The 20,050-nt window shown below is 39.5% G+C and overlaps 1 protein-coding gene across 2 annotated transcripts in view; it reads right to left on the minus strand.

Moving 5' to 3' along the window:
• The window catches only part of SNX6 (sorting nexin 6), a 29,127-nt gene extending 9,393 nt beyond the window's left edge, over positions 1-19,734 (minus strand). The window contains exons 1-10 of one of the 2 annotated variants that reach the window (XM_074150042.1): positions 19,703-19,734; positions 19,466-19,513; positions 13,685-13,789; positions 12,678-12,788; positions 9,532-9,653; positions 7,457-7,580; positions 6,039-6,134; positions 4,626-4,731; positions 1,675-1,750; positions 366-405 (exon numbers count right to left, since the gene is read on the minus strand). In XM_074150042.1, the coding sequence (XP_074006143.1) occupies positions 366-405; positions 1,675-1,750; positions 4,626-4,731; positions 6,039-6,134; positions 7,457-7,580; positions 9,532-9,653; positions 12,678-12,788; positions 13,685-13,789; positions 19,466-19,513; positions 19,703-19,708 (834 nt within the window). In that variant the 5' untranslated portion in view covers positions 19,709-19,734. Of the gene's footprint in view, positions 1-365; positions 406-1,674; positions 1,751-4,625; positions 4,732-6,038; positions 6,135-7,456; positions 7,581-9,531; positions 9,654-12,677; positions 12,789-13,684; positions 13,790-19,465; positions 19,517-19,702 lie in introns of both variants that reach the window. The other variant, XM_074150041.1, reaches the window with a different exon arrangement.
• Between the last annotated feature and the right edge of the window lie 316 nt (positions 19,735-20,050).

Below are 20,050 nucleotides of genomic sequence, written 5' to 3' on the forward strand. Positions count from 1 at the left end.
CCTGCAGGAAAAAGCAGCATGACCACCATTTTTTGGATTAAGGACTACATTTTTTTTTTCCATAACAAGTACAGAAGGCCTCTAAGCATTTTAGAGGAACAGCAGCTTAACTAGTGTATTACACAGAAGACAGGAACACTGCCTAGAAATGTTTAGCAGACTGAAGACTCCTAAGGATCAATCATTTTACAAAACAGATGACTGAAATTTTAGGCTTTTTCATCCCCTACCACGCATCGCTTAAATGCCTCATATAGAAACATCCATAAAACATCCACACATTGATGTCTTAAGTGACACAAAATGTCCTGCCACTTCCAGGATGTACACGAAGAATGTATCTAAAAAGGTTTCATAGTACATACCCTTGTTTTGTCAAATAACTCTGATACCTTCAGAAAAAACCTGCACAAAGGAAACAGCTTATATTACAACATTAATTTGAACAGTCTAATTACTTTCTAGAACTCAAAATATAAGTGTCAGACAATAAAGGCTGTAAAGGCTCTGCTTAGAATTGTAATTCACAGAACTCTAAGAACATAATAGTTCCAAATTGTAGCGCTTCAAACATCTGGGAATTGCATTACTTAAGAAAAGGTAAGGGACAAACAAAACATAAGGGATGGATATTTTTTTACTAAAGAATAATTGCGCAGCTCCTCGGGGATTCTTTATGCTTCTGTGAATTAAACCCCAAACACCACCGCCCTGGTTAATGGTCCTGTGCTATTATCAAGCCTCCTTCGCTCAAATTTGAACATACTTTTCTTCACACAGTAAACATGACGCATGCCCTACTTTGAATTCAGGGAGGTTGAGCAACAAGATGGCACATCTTCAGCACAGGAGGCAATACGAGGGTTCGGTATAACAGCAGACTGAATTACAGTCAAATCATACTATTTGGACAGAAGACAAGCGCGATTCTTGACAGATCCTAACAGACAACATCAAATCTCAGTACTATAATCAAAGTAATCAATATGCAAACTATCACCACATTTGGAAGTATATCACTGTAATTCAGGTAAATTAATAAAAATAAGGTAACTTTCATACTCATCTGCCTGTCACCATACTAACTCTAATAAGCACACGTGTTCACAAGCATCAACATCTTTAAGCTAGTTAACTAAGTTTCACTTTCAAATACACCAAACTTCATAGCCAAGCAAATCACTGCAAGATTAAAAGGTACAGAGAGACCCTCTTCTATTTTCAAAATTTTAGGGATCTCTATAGATTCTTTTCTTTTCCTAAAGGCAGTGAAATTGGTACAGGGAACAACCACAAAAATCAGTGTACTCAGACTGAGACCTGTTCTTGCTGCACATGTCAAAGCACTTAAAACACTAAGAAAAAAAACAAAACAAAAAACTGGTGAAAGAGTCGGGGTTTTTTTCTTATTCTATGAGGACTTTTCCATCTCATCTGTGTAATTTCCTACAAAGTGCAGAAAAGAACATTTTCCAGAAAGATATTAAAGTAAAAAAAAACACTAAAGCAGTCTGTTACTGAAGTGAAATACTACAGAAGAAAATCTCTTAATGTGAGCCAATTACAACAAATTTGGTTTTTCTCATGACAAGAGAGCTACCTGCTATCTCAGCAGGTCACTGGTAAGACTGCTACTTAGCAAATTCCCCCGTTAAGTTATTAACAATATCTTACTTGCATATATCTGTGGAGTCCTGCGTTCCTAATGCATATAATGAAGAACCAATTCGATTATAGTCATCCGCCACATCTAGAAAAACAAACAACCACTTGTTTCACTATTTCATTCCACTTCTTTCTGAAAATTTGTAAGTTCCTCTCTTTCTTCAAGAGTGGGTGTTTTTCTAAAAGGAACATGCTTTAACACAAAAGCAGAAATAAAATCTCAATCATGTCACTTTTTATGAAGGATAACTTCACACAACAAACATGGCGCTCTCACCAAACTATGAAGTCTGTAATTTATCTGGGGATATATAATACAATTAGCACCTGCTGGGTAAATTTATTGCGCGACTATGTTAGGTTTTATTTTGGTTAAAGATGTACAAACTCAGAGGCTAAAGTCTAAATTTAAATCTGAATCTAAAGTATAAAGCTATTTGAAAAAAATCACAGCCTAACATTAACGAAGAGTAAGGCTGTACACTTGAGAGCAGTAAACTGAATACAAACTCCAAACTGCAGTGCTATATGCACAACACCTTTTCTAGCGCATGCCCAGTTTTCAGGAAACCCTTACCTCATCAACAAGTGGTCACTGGTTGAAGTAGCATTAGTCTTAAAGCATTTTAACCAAAGAAATTATTAGCAGGATTTGTAAAGAAGGCTGCATAATTTGACTAGTGAGGAATTGCTATATCGTAATCATAAAAATTAAATCTTTGCACAGATGGCTTTTTTAAAGAGCTTTTAGTATAAACTCAATGGATGATGAAAAAGCGAACGGATCCAAGCAATGAACAGGAAAATATACTTGCTTGCTATTTTTGAAGTTTATATGCCTTTAAGCATAATTATCTGTTTTTTAAATAACACAACCTTGTTTTAACAGACTGAGTGGGTCACCTTCCACCCAATTCATTACTCTATACATCCCCAGGGGATCAGTGCAGTTGCTTACGGTGAAGAATTAGGAAACCATTAAACTCCCTGTCTATTCCTCCCTTTTAAACGTAAAAATAGACTTTCTGCTGGAAATAGGAAGCCAGTGTCTTTGCAAGTCCTACGGGTCTCTGTTGATCATGAGGAATCCGTAAACTGCAGACTGCCAGTTTCCAAAACGGGCTTTCCCAGGTCACTGCCCTCCTCCTGTAGCCAGAATTTCAAAAGGTGCCGTTTGTCCCGATTCACACTTTGATAAAAGTTGTCAATAAACATCCTAGCTGATTTGAGCCTGAAAACCAGTGAAGCTTTGTCATGAGTTTCATCAATCCTTTCCCATCAGATCCTCTACAATCTCAATTCCACCATTTTTCCTGGTTCTACAACCAACAGGAAAGGCTGCCTCACTACCTAAAGTTTGGCTCCTAACTACCATGAACAAGGTTCAATTTCATCTTAAGAAAGCAAACAAAACACCAGAAACCACTTCAGATGGGAACTCAATGAAGACACAGGGTCCCTTAGTACTTCATTAAGCCATAACTGACTCTCCCCATCTCCTAGAATAGATACTAAAGCTACAAAAGACTCAGTCTTCATACAACAGCAAGAGAAGCATCTGAAGAGCTCAGTGAATTCTTGGTTTAATGCCTCATTCAATATCCACTTTAGAATCCTTACCAATTGAGATTCCTAAAAGGTTTGTGGCCTGGTTTTATGTGAACTGTATCACTGTAGATAAAGACAGAATCTGTGAAGCAGACACAAACTTCAAGGAAGTAGACAGGTTCTATCTACTTTCCATTTTGATTTATCTAGGCACAAAAAAAATGTAAAATCAAGGGTAATAAAGGTCCGCTTTTTTTCTGAGCTTCTCAAAATACAGTAATCCTAAACCAAACACAGTAGTCCTAAACCAAAGATTTTCTATTTTCTCAAATAAATGCACTGCACTTGAGAGGACTATCTGGAGCTTCCAGAAATCACATCAGCTATCACTCAGCTCAGGAAGATAAATCAATAGCAAAGTAGAAAATCTCACCCCAGTAAGAAACGGGGTCCCGCAAATCGAACTACTGAATATACACATTCCAGTCTCCATTCTAAAAGGCTGAAAAATGGAAACCTGACTTCCTAGACCAGAACTAACGGCCCAAATATGAGTTTGCAGCTCAGCAAGGCAATGCAATGCTTAGCGTGCCAAGAAATTGCACTTTGATGAATGCAAGATGATCCAATCCAGAGCAACTTTTAGTTTGGAGAAGAGGTGGCTGAGGGGAGACCTCATTGCCCTCTACAACTACCTGAAAGGAGGTTGCAGAGAGGTGGGTGTTGGCCTCTTCTCCCAAGGGAATAATGACAGGACCAGAGGAAATGGTCTAAAGTTGCGGCAGGGGAGGTTTAGATTAGATATTAGGAAGAATGATTTTACTGAGAGAGTGGTCAGGCACTGGAACAGCCTGCCCAGGGAGGTGGTGGAGTCGCCATCCCTGGAGGTATTTAAGAAACGTGTAGACGTGACACTTCAGGGCATGCTCTAGCACTCAAGATTGTTGGTTTGTGTCTGTTTGTTTGGTGTGGGGTTTTTTGGGGTTTGTTTGTTTGGTTTTGTGGTTGGACTCTATGATCTCAAAGGTCCCTTCCAACTGTGAAGATTCTGTGATTCTGTAACTTCAACAGGAGTAAGATCACATTATGTTACCCACCTTTACACTTTAAAGTCTAAGAATCAGACTCCAAAAAAATATTATTACATAAAGTGTGTTTCTTTTCAATGGGACAGCATGAAGAATCAAGGTATCTTCAGTGTCACTTCAGGCTGTTCTTACTCCATCCAGTCTATTATAGCAAAGGCTGAACTTTGAAATTCAGATTATACTTCTTCAGACTATCCAAAGACTACACTTGGAGAAATTAAGTCACTTTTCATATGCAAAAAGAAAACTAAAAATTACTGCTCCCCACAAATCACTTCTGTATACTTTAACTAGTACTGTTTTCACCGTGGAAAAATAACTCACTTTTATGTGATCTTGTCATTTTATCAGATTTGGCAGAAGCATCTTTGACTCGGTTGTGATATTCTACAAGGAATGTTCTTTCATGTTCAAAAAAGTCATCCACATCCTACAAAAAAACAAGAACAATTTAAAAAACAGGATTTCGCTCACTCTGTACAGAGCAATTGCAGAGTAACTTTGCATATATTGCTGTTGCTGTGACATGAAATGTGATCTATATTTATTGCCTAAAACACCACTTATATGAACTGATTTCTTCTTCCTTTATCACCATCTGACGTTTTATTAAGAATTTATTAAGAATCAAGAATTTGTAACAAGCATCTTAAAGGTCTAGATCACTAAACCTGAAGTGAAGGAAGTAATTTCACTACTACCTACCACTTTGGTGACAGAAAACTAGAATAAATGTCAAGTACTTAATAAAAGGACATCTACTAAAAAAAGGGAAGGAGGGGAAGAAAGACACCCCGTTGCACAGATGCTGTGGCCACAGCAGAGACGATATGAACTCCTAGCTCAGGAACGCTGATCTTGATGACAGATTTCTTTCAAGTTGCTAAATGTAGGGAGATTTTAATATTTGCTGTATTATAATTTTAGGTATTTCATTTATATTTATTCAAAAACCCCCTCTAAGATAGCACAGATGCTCAATACCATGGAACAGCCTACAACATGGGTTTGAACAATGTGCTTATGAAAACTGCTGATTATTTGGACTTTGTATTTTTCTCCAAGTCATAATTAATCCATGGTTATATCCACTTTCCAGCAGTTTCAAAGCTCAAGATGCTACAACTAGGAACTTTAGCCCTCTAATTTGCTTGCGAATGAAAAGTTACCACTAGAAAAAAAGGTGATCAAAATCATCTTTTGCAGAATTTATGCTTGTTATAAAACCAATCTTTCAACTTTAGGAATAAAGTCAAAATGAAATTGAATTTTCTTTTTTTTTTTTGTCTCAGTTACATTCTTGCATCTACTGCGAAAAATAGTATCACCTCTACTGCTGCTCTTAGCTTTGAAACAGTAGAATGATTTTACAAGGTTGGTAAGATTTACACCATGTTAGTAACTTCTGAGCTGCACCAGTTGTCAAAGCTAGTGCACCTTTCCACAATATAAAATAACAGGACAGAACAAAAGACAGATTATCAATTATCTATGGATTAAAAAAATGCTTAATTTCATAAAACAGGGGAAAGAGTACTGAAAGCCTTCTTTCACAGAAGCAATCAGACAGCTCTCAGTTATCTTGCATCCAGGGTTCCTTCCCATGCTCTGCTTCATGCTTAAGTTAAACCGCTAAAAAAATCCTTTTTTTGTAGCATTGTAAAATTCTGCTTCATTAAAAAAAAAAGGACAATAATATTAATACATTTTAAATCTTGAAATGTAAGCACTAATCACCTTTACTCCTGAAACAATGACACCATCTGCTGATTTAACCATATTTTTAAAGAAGTCTTCAAGTTTCTCTTTCTTATTTTTCCCACGAACACTCAACTGAAAAACAAATTCATTTATCAAGTTAGTTCCTTTTCTGGAGACAACAAGAGCTTTAAGAAAAAAATAAAATAGAGCTACATACCACAACTTGCTACTCCTAAACCAGTTTTCCTGCTCTCTGCTTAGTCTTATACTCTGCATCAATGGGGACAGGGCACCACGCACCCAGAATGACAGACTACCTCATTTACTAGACTGTTCTTTATCACCTAAAGTACTATTTCAGGAAGAAAGAAAAAACAAAAACAAACAAACAAAGAAAAAACCCAGCAACAATCTAGCACCTACAGATAATACCAAATGTACAAGGTGTACATTTCAGTTATCAATAATACAGTATTTATCATGTACAGTATAGCTATTGAGTTAACTTAATATAACCAGGTTTTGCTCTTTTAAGTGTAGAAGAGCAGATCTTTGACTTTCAGAAACTACAGAAGCATTTACCCCCTCCCTGCACTGAGGGTAATGTTGGTTTCAGCCTCCTCACTCTCTTCCTGTCCATCTAAATTTGCCCAAATTAGGTAAACTGAGTTCCTGAACCAGTAAGCATTTCTACATCAAGCAACAAGAGGATCCTCTGTAATATATTTTGAAGTTAAGCATGTAATCAATTGAGCCAATCTTTGCAATGATTTCTTCAACATTCAATGCTGATTTCTGCAATTTTAAAAAGCAACTAAGAACTGTTTGCAGAATATGAGCAACCACCAACTCCAACACAAAGAGTTATTACAAATCCAGAAAGCCTTCTCCATTACCTCAATATTAGATAGCAACTAAGTATGTAACATGTGGATAGCCACACTAGTCCAGTATCTAAAATAAAATTAACCAAATTTTCACCTACACTATTAACAAAAGGGGTTTACTTATCAGAACATTTCATTAGAAATCCTCTCTAGTTTTGTTAGCAACAGAATTTAAATCACAGTTCCAAATCCTAAAAATTAACATTCTTTGTTGCATCATCCTTCCCGCAAAAAAAATATTAAAAATTCAGTCAAAGAGTGGACAAGTATAACATCATGGGAAATCACCACCAAAAGCTAATCTATTTAATCCAAAACATATTGGATTCTCATTAATATTTCTGATGCTGAGGCTAGAGCACATAGTGCATTTGGTTCCCCAGGTGGCAGCAAAATGAACTCCTACCAGACTAAATGAATTTCTAACTTTTACAGTACAAATATGTCTGGTATGAAGGAATTGATGCAATTTGCTCCAGGAGGTAAAGCCCTCTTAATCAATTTTCCATCCTACTATAAAAGTACATCTTGATTTCTCTTGCCAGCAATTCAGTTTTCAATACTCACATCCTGATTATATTCCAAGAATACATGGAAATTTAAATCCTTTCTCAAAATAGGATGCGCTGCCACACGACACAAAAACACTTCATGCATTGCAACTGTCTTCTTGAATATTGCCAAATATTCACTGAAAACAAGAAACAAGACACACATAAGAATTTCACATGAAGCAATTAAGTTTGAGATAAGCCTAGTGAGATGCTTTAAGAGATCCTTAGTAAGGATACAAAACTATAAGCTGATATAGTAAAGGCTATCACTCCAATATTTGATTTATCGATAAATAAATAGTACAATGTTAATACTAGGGGGAAATCTGAAGCCCTACCATATCACGGAGAGACTTTTAATGAAGACTCAACAAATGCATTCCAATTTTTAAGGCTAGCTAACACGGACTGGTTTGCTGAAAGTGTAACCTCATTTAATTATCCTTTCCCCAACTCCCCAAAAAATCAAGAAATTGAGATACAGACTACAGTCATTAGGCCCTGTGTAGCCGATGTGCAAATTCCTTCCTCCCCATCTCCATCCCCTTCCTATTTGCACCCTCCTTACTTATTTAAATGTTCATGTAGTTTTGTTAGCTCTTTAGATAGCAGTTTTATTCCATGTTAAAGCACCTAGCCTTTTGGGGCTGTCTTGCTTCATAGTGGTTCTAAAAGTGAAGTAAGTGCTGCGTTTGGTAGGTACAACCAAAAAAATCACGTTTAACCATGACAATCACATAGCTGCCCAGTTCAGCCAACTCAACTTTAAAGCAATTACTCATTTGTGATTTAATTAAGAGGAAGGCATTCTTATCAATACAAGTTTGCTAGAATTCATTTTGCTTTGCAAATTCAATGAATAAGATGTAACTTGTCTAGAAATGAGGAAGGATCTCTTTTCCCCATTCTGAGGTCAAACAGTGAAACGATAATCAACACTTTTGCTTCCACTATGTGCAAGGAGGTTAAGATTTACATACCAGCAAACCAGCAGGGCCAGTGTTGGGAGATGTTTGATCTCAGTGAGAGTAGTAGTCATTCAGTGAAGACAAAAAAGGAGGATGCAGAGGATGGAGGTGGCAGTAGAAGAAACCCAAAGTTTTCTGTGTTATCCAACCCCTAACCAGACCACAAGAGAATCATGATCAGGGCCGCTGGAAAACCACAGATTCTTTAAAATCTATAGCGTTTTGCTAAATTTCCAGTTTTCTGCATATGAAGTGTATATCTACTCTGCTATAAATTACATTGCATGTAACACTAATACAGAGCTTTTTAAGACATTTGCTCACAGCAACTGGAATTCGGAGGGAAAACAGCAGTTCTAAGAGTTCTATGTACTTTTCTTGCCAATTCAGAGCTCTTGATAGCAGCAGTCTAGAAGCAGCATAAATATACACTTGAAAACTGAAACCAATGACAGGAAAAAGATCAAAGAAGTGAATGCATGATAAGGAAAGTGGATGAAGCAAGGAGAAACTTCACTGTGTAACTCCATATGGAACAAAAAGCCTTGAAGCAGATATTTCAATACACATTAAATTCACAGTAAGGGAAAATCCTATTTTCAGGAAGTATATTCTCCTTGTGCCAAAAAAAAAAAAAAAAAAAGTAGTGTCAATAAAAAAAGTATTTTCTAGGAATCTCCACATTTCCTGGGGAACAGAGGGTTGGCATCTATGTTTACAGCACCAACCACATGCAAACATCCCTAGTTCAATCACTACATGTATAAAACTTAAAGTTTCATTATGTTTATAAAATGTGAAACACCAGAACTAAAAAGATAGAGGTTACCTCCTCTCTTGGCAGGTGTTCTGTGTTTTTTCCTTATAAAAGAATGCTCAAGAACAAGCTGAGGTTTTTTTTTCCTGTTTCAGAGTACCTTCCATGAAATTATTTCTACAATTTTCCTAATGGCTCTGATCATGATCACTAAGATAACCCTGGTTATGTAGCAACTGGATTCTCAAGCCTATATCTCACAAAGAACCATTACAGTGAACAGAAACAGGGGACAGCAAATAGCATTAAAAGTTGAGGGATTAAAAAAAAATAAAAATAAATCTAGTAATCAAGTCTACATACGCCTCCAGCTCTTGTTTCATCTTGGTGAATTCTTCTTTAGTCATTGATCCTTCCCCTTCTCCAAGTTTCTGCAATTTCTCCCTTGAGGCATCAAAGTCAGGCCTGGGTGGTGCTGGTGGAATCTGGAATTGAATCAATTTTTTTTGTAATTGCTCATCTTCTTAAACAACATCCATTCAGTACAGGAACTGTAAATTGCCGGCAGCTTTTTAATATATGGCGCTCTCTTTCATCATTCATTACAGCATTTATGAATAAATTCTCTCATTCATGAGTTAGACATGCTGCATTACCATACCAATTTTGGCCAAGTGTCCTTGAAGATTACTAAAGCATTAACTAATGGCTCCAGTAGTTTAATTACAACAGAAACCAAATCATACCTAGCTCTCCCATTACAATGAATTAAACCTTGAAATCATTATTTTATCATTAGGTTTTTTTAGCTTATTTGGTATGGATTATTTCTTGTTTAAAGAAAAAAAAAAAAAGAAAAAAAAAGAATTCCACAATTGCTTTCACACCATCCATTTATAACTCCCCAAAACTTTAAACCAAAAAAAACCATTCCACATTGTTTGCAGGCACTAGTTCTTTCTTGCAGCACTGTTGACATTAAAGATACAACAGTTGAAATAACAAAGCATACAGTAAACAAGTCTCTAGGTTAATCCTGTAACATAGTATTTTAAAATTGAAAGAGAAAACACCACAGTCAAACTAATCCTGAATTGCTATCAGTAACGGGACACAGAACAAAGCTAAACTATGCTTAAATTTTAATTCACTGATATTTGCCCATTACATTAATGCATTACATAAAAGAGAAATCCAGCATCTACGCAGTCAACTGTCTGAAAGTAGTTATTACCACACTGAATGTCTAGTCACTTCAAATAGCTTTTCTGACTAAAAAAAAGATTACTTCAAGAATGGTATAACACATCACCGATCATATTCCCCATAATGTACTCAATACTAGAAATTGAGTACAGGACGTACTACTTTACATCCTGAATCAGCAGACAGCCCCCCAAACACAAAATGAATACCTTAACTTTCACACCAAGATGACAAATATTCATATTTTTAATTAAAGTATGAACAGCAACACCCATTTTTAATAGGCAGTGTCATAATGTGACTGTTCTGGGACCTCTGTTCCCTGGAAGCCTGAAACAAACTTCAAAATATAAGTTGTTAAGTTGTGTATTAAGGTTCTCTGAAGTTCTACACGGTATTTGTGTTGGTTATTTCCCCTCCAACTGATTTATAGTAAAATTATTCTGATTTCCATGATGAAAGGAAAAAGGGGAACATAACCCCAATATTCAAAAAAGGAAAAAAAGAAGACCCAGGGAACTATAGGCCAGTCAGCCTCACCTCTGTGCCTGGCAAGATCATGGAGCAGATCCTCCTGGAATCTCTGCTAAAGCACATGGAAAATAACGAGGTGATTGGAGACAGCCAACATGGCTTCACCAAGGGCAAATCATGCCTGACAAATTTGGTGGCCTTTTACGATACTGCCACAGACTTGGTGGACAAGGGCAGAGCTACAGACGTCATCTACCTGGAATTATGCAAAGCATTTGACACTGTCCCGCACAACATCCTGGTCTCAAAATTGGAAACTCATGGATTCGATGGATGGACCACTCGGTAGATAAGGAACTGGCTGGATGGCCGCACTCAAAGGGTTGTGGTCAACAGCTCAATGTCCAAGTGGCGGCCAGTGACGAATGGTATTCCTCGGGGGTTGGTACTTGGACCAGTGCTATTTAACATCTTTGTCGGAGACATGGACAGTGGGATAGAGTGCACCCTCAGCAAGTTTGCCGATGACACCAAGCTCGGTGGTGCAGTCGACACGCTGGAGAGAAGGGACGCCATCCAGAGGGACCTGGACAGGCTTGAGAGGTGGGCTCACGCAAATCGCATGAAGTTCAACCAAGCCAAGTGCAGGGTCCTGCACCTGGGACGTGGCAATCCCAGGCACAAATATAGGTTGGGCGGAGAATGGCTGGAGAGCAGCCCTGAGGAGAAGGACTTGGGAGTGCTCGTGGATGAGAAGCTCAACATGAGCCAGCAGTGCACACTGGCAGCCCAGAAAGCCGCATCCTGGGCTGCATCAAAAGAAGCGTGACCAGCAGGTCCCAGGAGGTGATTCTATCCCTCTACTCTGCGCTCATGAGACCCCACCTGGAGTGCTGTGTCCAGATCTAGAGTCCTCAACATCAAAAGGACATGGACCTGTTTGAACAGGTCCAGCAGAGGGCCACGAAGATGATCAGAGGGATGGAGCACCTCTCCTATGAAGACAGGCTGAGAGAGCTGGGGTTGTTCAGCCTGGAGAAGGGAGGGCTCTGGGGAGGCCTTATAGCAGCCTTCCAATACCTAAAGGGGGCCTACAGGAGAGCTGGAGAGGGACTCTGTCAGGAAGCGTAGTGACAGGACAAGGGGTAACGGTTTTAAATTGGAAGAGGGGAGATTTAGATTAGATATTAGGAAGAAATTCTTTACTGTGAGGGTGGTGAAGCACTGGAACAGGTTGCCCAGGGAAGCTGTGGATGCCCCATCCCTGGAGGTGTTCAAGGCCAGGCTGGATGGGGCTTTGAGCAACCTGCTCTAGTGGGAGGTGTCCCTGCCCACGGCAGGGGGGTTGGAACTTGATGATCTTTGAGGTCCCTTCCAACTCTAACCATTCTATGATTCTATAATACTATGAAAACTGGAAAAATCTAATTACTAGAGCTCAGTTACTGCACTCTGTCATTCCAAGCCAAAACAAAGGCAACATGAAACTTGTAACTAAGTTAAACATTAGCTTGCAAAAACAATACCAGCAAGTTGTACAGTTCACCTATCTCCCACACTTTTAATATGGTGGACTAAAAATACACTTGGATACAGATTAAACTACTTCAGGAGTGAAAGGTAAGAAAGTATGACAACTATAGTAACTCTCCTCTAAGCTTGCTTAAACCATTAATTCTGCATAATTGCATAAAGCGAAGTATTAGAGCATCTGTTTTTAGAAGGAATGAACATCTGCTGTTTCCATTGCACTTAAAAGCAGTTACAAGTACTTTTGATACAGTCCACGGAAAACAGTGCACATAAACCAAAAGAACTGCAATACTTACAATATAGCCAGCATAGTCCTCGTTCTCAACAAAAGAATCATGAAGCCAAATAAACTCTTCATGTTGCCGGACAACAGAAAATTCATTTTGTTTGAAATTTGGTAAGGAACTCTAGAAGGCAAAAAGGAGGAAGAATTTAAAAAAAAAACAAACCAACCAACCAAAACCAACCAAACACAACAAAACCCAACCAAAAAAACCCCCAAACAAACCCAAACACCAACACCCCCCCCAACCCCACAATGTTTTTCATCGCTATAGGAAAAACACCTTGAAGGAACAATAAAAATATCCCTGAAAAACAATCCAATCATCCAAATAAGGATTTGACAAGAAATGTTCATACTGCAATAATTACCCCTGTCTTAATTAGTGCAGTAATCCACTGGAATGGGTTGCCCAAAAAGGTTGTGGAGTCTCCACCCTTGGAAATATTCAAAACCCAAACAGACAAGTTCTGAGAAATGTGTTCTGGTTCACCCTGATTTAATGTGGGAGTGAAGGAGAAGGGACTAAAAGATCTCCAGAAATTTTATTAACCTCAACTATTATGTGATTCTGCAATCAATAATCATTCAAATATAAAAAGAGATGAAAAGCCATAAACAAGCAGTAACTGAAAATGATTCTTGAATGTAATTCCATTATGACATATATTTTTAGAATCTGAAACCATAGCTAATCTAATAAAAAACTATACTGAAGAATATTGAGGTATATGAAAGATTCTACCTGCAAATAGGCCAAATAATAAGCATGGGAATGGCATGACAACCCATCAGTACAAAAAAAAGAATGTCACTTTTTTTCTAAGCAGTTTTTTAACCTCTTAACTTTTTTGCCATCTTTTTCTTAAGCACTGCAGTTACACAGTCTCTTAAACATGAGATGATGCTACTTTCTCATTTCCTTTGGATCATGTTACACTTGTTTCAATAAACAGTTTAAGCAAACTTTCTTTTCTATATAATTAAGAACATATTCAGTGTACAAACCCAGGCTTTTACCTTTGTATGGACAGTGAATTTCACTTTGTCCCTCTCACTGAGTGCATCCGAGATATCCACTTGCAGAGCAGCATCAGTCTGGAGATCTACATTTATTGCTCTAAGCTAATCAAAGAAAAATCTATTTAGCTTAAATTAAAAAAAATAGATAGTTACTTATATTTCCCTTATTCTTCCCTTGAGAAGAACCCTGATCCTGCAATGACAAACATCCTTAAAAGACCGAAGACAAATTACAAAAAAACCCCAACGATAAAAGATTATTTCCAGCAGAAAAAGAAATTTCAGTAGTACTCCTTATGGCACACATGACCATACAAATAATTTCCTTTACCACACTCCTTGTTAGTGCACTATTATCATTTCTGTGTATTGTTAACTTGCTAGTGATTGAGATGATCAAGACAAAGTACATTTACAGACAGCAAGTTCGGTAGGTTTTTCACTTTATTTTTCTCTTCATTCCCCCCACTTCCCCAGATCAACAACCTGCTGTAAGTAAATGTACTTGTAAAGGTAATTATAGAGGTACTAGTAATTGGAAAAGTACGTTTAAGGAGAAAAGTGATCCTATAGTTCAAAGGAGTAAGAGCTATTAAAGATCTGGTTTATTCACATTGTCTTACACTATTCCTTTGTTTAATGTTTCCCGTGATATATTGAAAAAGCTTAAAAAAAATTAATACCCTGAAATTTACAGAGCTAAGTCTCCTTGGAAATATTTTCCTGAATAGAAAGGAAAAAAAAACCCCAATGAAAAAACCCAAACAAATCCCCCCCCCCCCCAACCTAAAGATTTCATCTCTTAAAAATCAGCATGAGAAATGACAAAAATGCAAGGAATATGCATATTTCTTCCACAAGACATGAAACCTGAACTCTCTCACAAAATAATTCCAAAGTCCCATCAAAAATAAAATGAGACAATGAGACAATGATCAAATATAAAAAAAAAAAGGAAGATTATCTGAGTACCGCAATGTTTGGCAGTAACTTGACCAAAGGCTTCAACAGTACTTATTGAAACTAGAACCTCATCTAGACCCCAAATGGAAGTTCAAGTCTCCTCACCCTCACACCCTTCTTGTTCTACAGCAATTTGTCCCATGACAATCTCATCATCATGATCAACAGACATTCAGAATATATTCACAAGTACTAAGGCTAACTCTGAAATATTCTCCAATCACATTGTCAAAAAATATTTCAATGTCATGGTCATGAGGCTTACTTTTTACTGAGACACTGTTTTCTTTGATGTTGCATTTTTTCTAGAACTATCACATTCTACAGTATAAAAATGCTTTGCCATACAAAGATACAGACTTTTTTCCTGCAAAATTTTTCAGGACTACATTTTGAAGTCCCTACTCAAGCACAAAAATCCTTTGAGTACTGGCAACACACAGGACAAAGGTTACACATGAGCAGATTTTGAAGGTAATGCTGCAAGGCACTGGAACAGCACTGGGAGAGAAGCATCAACTGCCACATCTTGTTTTCCACCAGTTATCTTAATCCTTATCTTAAGAATCACAGCGGTCAGCTCTCACTCTAGTTGTCTTGTTAACCTCAATGCATAAACAACTCTGCTGCTTATACAGCAGCAACCAGACTAATATTAGCATATTAAACCAAAATCACAGTCTAGCATATTCTGCTAGACTAGCAAAATATAAAAGTTCAATAGCTATTACACAAATAGTAATAGCTTTTCCTTACAGCAAAGTTGGAAATCATTAAAATCACTGCACAGTAACATATTCACACACGTGATTCAGGCATCGCTTTTTGTTTTGTTTTCCCAAGGTTTAGGCGGTCACTGCCTCACACAAAGGCACATCATCATGCAACGATCTATCGCAGATCACTTCTCAGAGCCAGAATCTCCAAACTCCTACTGAGTTTCTAATGTGCTTAACATCTAATTTAGGAAACAAAAATATAATCTGACATACCAATGTCTGCCTTATGTCATGACACCACATTTTTCAGCTCGTAAAAAGGTTCTTAGTGGTTACACTGTTTGGGGTACTGTTTGTTTTTCTCCGGTCCCCCAGAACACACTAACAGAGTAATCTCAGCACATAATATGCATTATCCAAATAGTATTTTTGTAGTCTTTCACGGGTCACAAAAATTTCTACTAAAATGCCTTTTTCCTCCTTGTTTTAAAGAGTGATACAATGCAAAATTCTAAGATTCAGTATAACAGCTGTTCAAGTTTGTCAGTAGTGTCTACGCAGTCTGTAGGGCAGCGCACCCTGGCCATACGCACTATTCACAGCTTTAGAAACAAAATGCTCATCTGTGCTCAGAAAATTAAGAACTGCCTAAACATGACAATTTCACTCATGACATAGTCCTTTTCAGTTAGTTGTATCTGTTTGACTTATACTGAGTTAAGTTTGTAACAGTTTTGAAGAGTTTAATCATATGTTAAATTATGCTGTGTAACCTGACTGCCAACAAGGAACATTTTAATCTGCAATGGTAATGAAGCATTTATGAAAGGTGTCAAAGACAATCAGAAAGTTGAAGGGCTTTAAACGTATTCATGTGACACAATGGTTCACATTGCGTTCCTGGGAATTCAATCCACAAGCAATATCATCACACAACTTAAGCAATCTCTTGATCACTACTTCCAAAAGAAAATCACCACCAATGGATGATTTTCTAGTCACGGAGTAGAAAATGAAAAAATGAAATGCTACAAAACCTGACGTGGATGAAAACAGAAATTAAAGTACCTTAAATTCTTGAAAAAACTGGGTTGGATACAGACCCTTTGTATCTTGCCTCCCTTCCCCCCAATTTAATACATACAACATAGTACAATAATTTTATGCTTGGATACACGTTCTACACCCATGCTGAACAGCTTGCAAAACAAAAGTTAACTTAATCTAGCTGCTTTGCAGTTTCCTATGCTACACCAAGAAAGCCCATTTTATTCAAAGGGTATAGAAAATACCAGAAGCCAAAAGCAGGGCTAAGCAATGTTACAGTACTAAACAAGAACCCAATGCAAGAAGAGGATTTAGCACCTAAGCCCTTGCTTAAGGACCAATTATACTTCAAATAATAATGGGAGGAAGATCGCAGAGACAAGGGAAGCAACCAAACCTTACATTCCTAGGTGGTGTCATCGCTTAAAAACAGTAACTTCTACACTCAAAGCTCTATCAAAAATGTTAGCGAGAAAGGACCCTTTCTTCAGCGAGTTCTTTACAGGCAGATAAAAAGAGCAAGGGAAACAAACAATACTTTTACAACAAAAGACTACGAAGTGTCATCAGGGCATTAAGTTTCAAGCAGACCTATTCTAAGGGATAGCTCATTTCTCCTAAATGAGTAGACAAGAGTTAGCCAAGTCGGCTAAAGTTTATACAGATACAAAATACACAAGACAGCACTAGTGTACCACCTTTCAAAGCACATATTGTTTACATTAGAGAGATCACAAGAAATCCCAACAGGAACTGAGTTACACCAAGTGAACTCAATAGTATCTTCCTAAGGGAGATTTAGAAAAGCAATTCCCGCAAGTTCATTTTAGGCAGATCGCTTATTATAAGTTCCTTCTACAGACCACCCACTGCTACTTCCTCAAAGAAGATTTTCAGTGCTCTGTTTTACAATTGTCTGGAAAAGACTCCATATGGTATAACACAATGGTTTGAGAATTACTGTTTTATGTGGCATCAGCATAATTTCCAGGCTTGTTTTCATGCCATCACCCCCACAACACAACTGTAGCTGACCAACACGATTCTGAAGAGTTAAAAGTACAGTTGTCATAGCAATATCTGAATTCCAGTCAGGAAAGACTTTCAAAACTAAAAGCTCAATTACTCTAACCAGAAGTTGTCATCCATGCTTTCAAATAAAGGCTTAACCTACTCATTTTTTAATCGCAAACAGAGGAAGGTGACAAATCAGAATCAGGGAAACACTTTATGAAAAGATGTTTATTTTTACTACTGCTACAAAGACAAAAGAGTTATGGTTTTGAAGATTAAAGCACAGCAAATAAATTCATAAACAAACCGCCAGTATTGCTTTCATTAGATTTTTTTGTATCACAATCAAAATCATGCAGGTAACAACCTGTGTTTTAGCCTCAGGGATTTACACAGCAGTGAAAAAATTAAAACCCCAGAGTCATTGAAAGTTAAGAAACCTAAAAAAATTAGGGAAAGGAGAAGGACACTGTTCTGGTTTAATTCCTCAGTTCTGGATGCAGATGGGGGAGGGAAGGAAAAAAAAAAAAAAAAAAAAGGACTGCACTTGGCCAACTGAGATGATGTAAGTTGTCCAACAGCACAAACAAGACTGCTAAGGGATTTCTTAAGGCTTTCAAATTACCTTATGAACTCTGACTACCTGTAGCCTTAGAGAGAAAAGTAATAACCAAACAAACAAGTTTCACACAAGATCAGATCTGCATTGTTATGTTCTACCTGCACCTTCAGATAAAGACAACTTAGCTGTGCACTTCAATGTCTGTTCCTAAATACCAGGGGCAACCTATGTAAAATATAACTCCATTATCAACAAGTCCTTCAGTCCTTGTTCTGAAGACACCCACAGGACAAAAATTTTCACCTTCTTTTTTATCCAGTATTCTTACTAAAGTAGCTGTATAATTAAAGGCAAAAGCTCTATAGGGGCCAGAATTGGCCTAATACAATACTAGAATTCCATTTTTAATTTCTGGTCATAAACTGGAACATAAAATACACTGAATTCCTACCACATGCATACAGTCAAAAATCACTTAGTACTTAACATTATATTTGACACTTGAGTATGGCATGCATGACAAAAGGGTACACCAACCATAGTTTTCAGATACTGTATTTTTAGTAATATATTGGGTGTAGCCACTTTAATAGCCAGCAATAGCCAAGGCAACCTGAGCAACCCAGAAGCTGCTCTCCTGCCTTGCTCAGAGTCAGTCTCCCTCAAGATACCAACCGATAGGGGTAATCATTCTGAATGAGTTATACTAGATTAGCTGATTTGTTGCTTAAGTGAGGCAGGCAAGTTAAAGAAAGACAGATAAAGCAATTAGAAGAGAACTGAAGGCCAGAAGCAGCAGGGCACATAAAAACGTTTTCTCAGTAAGAAACATAATCATGGCATCCTGTCCCAACAACAGAACTTCTGTTCAATACAGAGTTTATTATGCAGCATGCGCCTGCAATGTCAACGTCCCATTGTCATCTCTGGGAGAACCTCTGGGGCCTAAAGAGAAGAGAGGGCAGGGCTATTTCACCAGGGCCTGGCTCACGAATAAAGATGGAACCTGGTCCTGTCCACAAGGCTGGTCAACCTGGTCAGGACCACAGCACAGCTGGGGTGCCTGCGGGGTGATGAGGGGCACCTACCAGAGCAGGGAAGGACACAGAGGGAGCAGAGGAATCTCTACAGCAGCACCCACAGCCCCCTCTCAACCTATTCCAGCAAAAACGTTGAAGAGCTGCCCTTCCAAAACTTGGGTGACAGAACAATGAAAAATTCAAGGCAAAACACACAGGGACACAGAGACTGATTTCAGAGGGAGGCAGTGCTATTTCCACACCAGCAGATCCCGGCAGACGAACACCCCGGGCCCCCACCGCCGCCCCCCGGCACCCCGCGTCCCCCCGGCTACCCTCAGCGGGCCCAGCCCGGGCAGGCCCCCGGGGGAGGGGGCAGGCCCCCGGGGGAGGGGGCCGGCCCTGCCCTCCCCCCTAGGCGCCGGGGTTCCCAACACCTCCCCACAGCACTTACACCTCGGTCCTCCTCCGAGAGGAAATCTGGGCCGTCGTCCGAGCCTTCCTGCTGGGGGCGAAGAGGAGGAGGAGGAGGCGGAGCGGGCCGGGGAGGGGGGGACACGGTGGGGCACAGCCGGCGGCAGGAGGGGTGGTGGCGGCGGTGGTGAGGGGAGACAAAGCGCACAGGTTAGCGACCCAGCCGCAGAACGCCCGCCCGGCCCCGCCCCGGCCCCGCGGCCGCCCCGAGACCCACCATCATGGCTGCTCCCAGCGCTCCGTGCCCGCCGGCCCGCCCGCAGCCCAGGCGGACAGGCGGGGCCGCGCGCGCGGTGGGCGGGGCGGGGCGGGGCGGGACGGGGAGCGAGGGGCGGCGGCGGCGGCGCGTCTCTCGCGAGGGAGCGGCGGCGGCCGGCCGCGCGCGCCTCGCCCGCCCCCCCCCCCCCCGCCCCCGCCAGCGCGCGCGCTGGGCGGCCGCTGAGGGGAGGGCGCGAGGCCCGTCGGGGCGGGCGGGAGCGGAGGCTGCAGGGCCTCGCCGCGGGTGCGGGACGGGGCCCGGTGGGTGCGGGTCGGGCGCGGGGAGAGGAGGGGAAATGAGGGAAGC

The sequence above is a fragment of the Numenius arquata genome, chromosome 6, assembly GCF_964106895.1.
Source record: "Numenius arquata chromosome 6, bNumArq3.hap1.1, whole genome shotgun sequence".
NCBI classification, from domain to species: Eukaryota; Metazoa; Chordata; class Aves; order Charadriiformes; family Scolopacidae; genus Numenius; species Numenius arquata.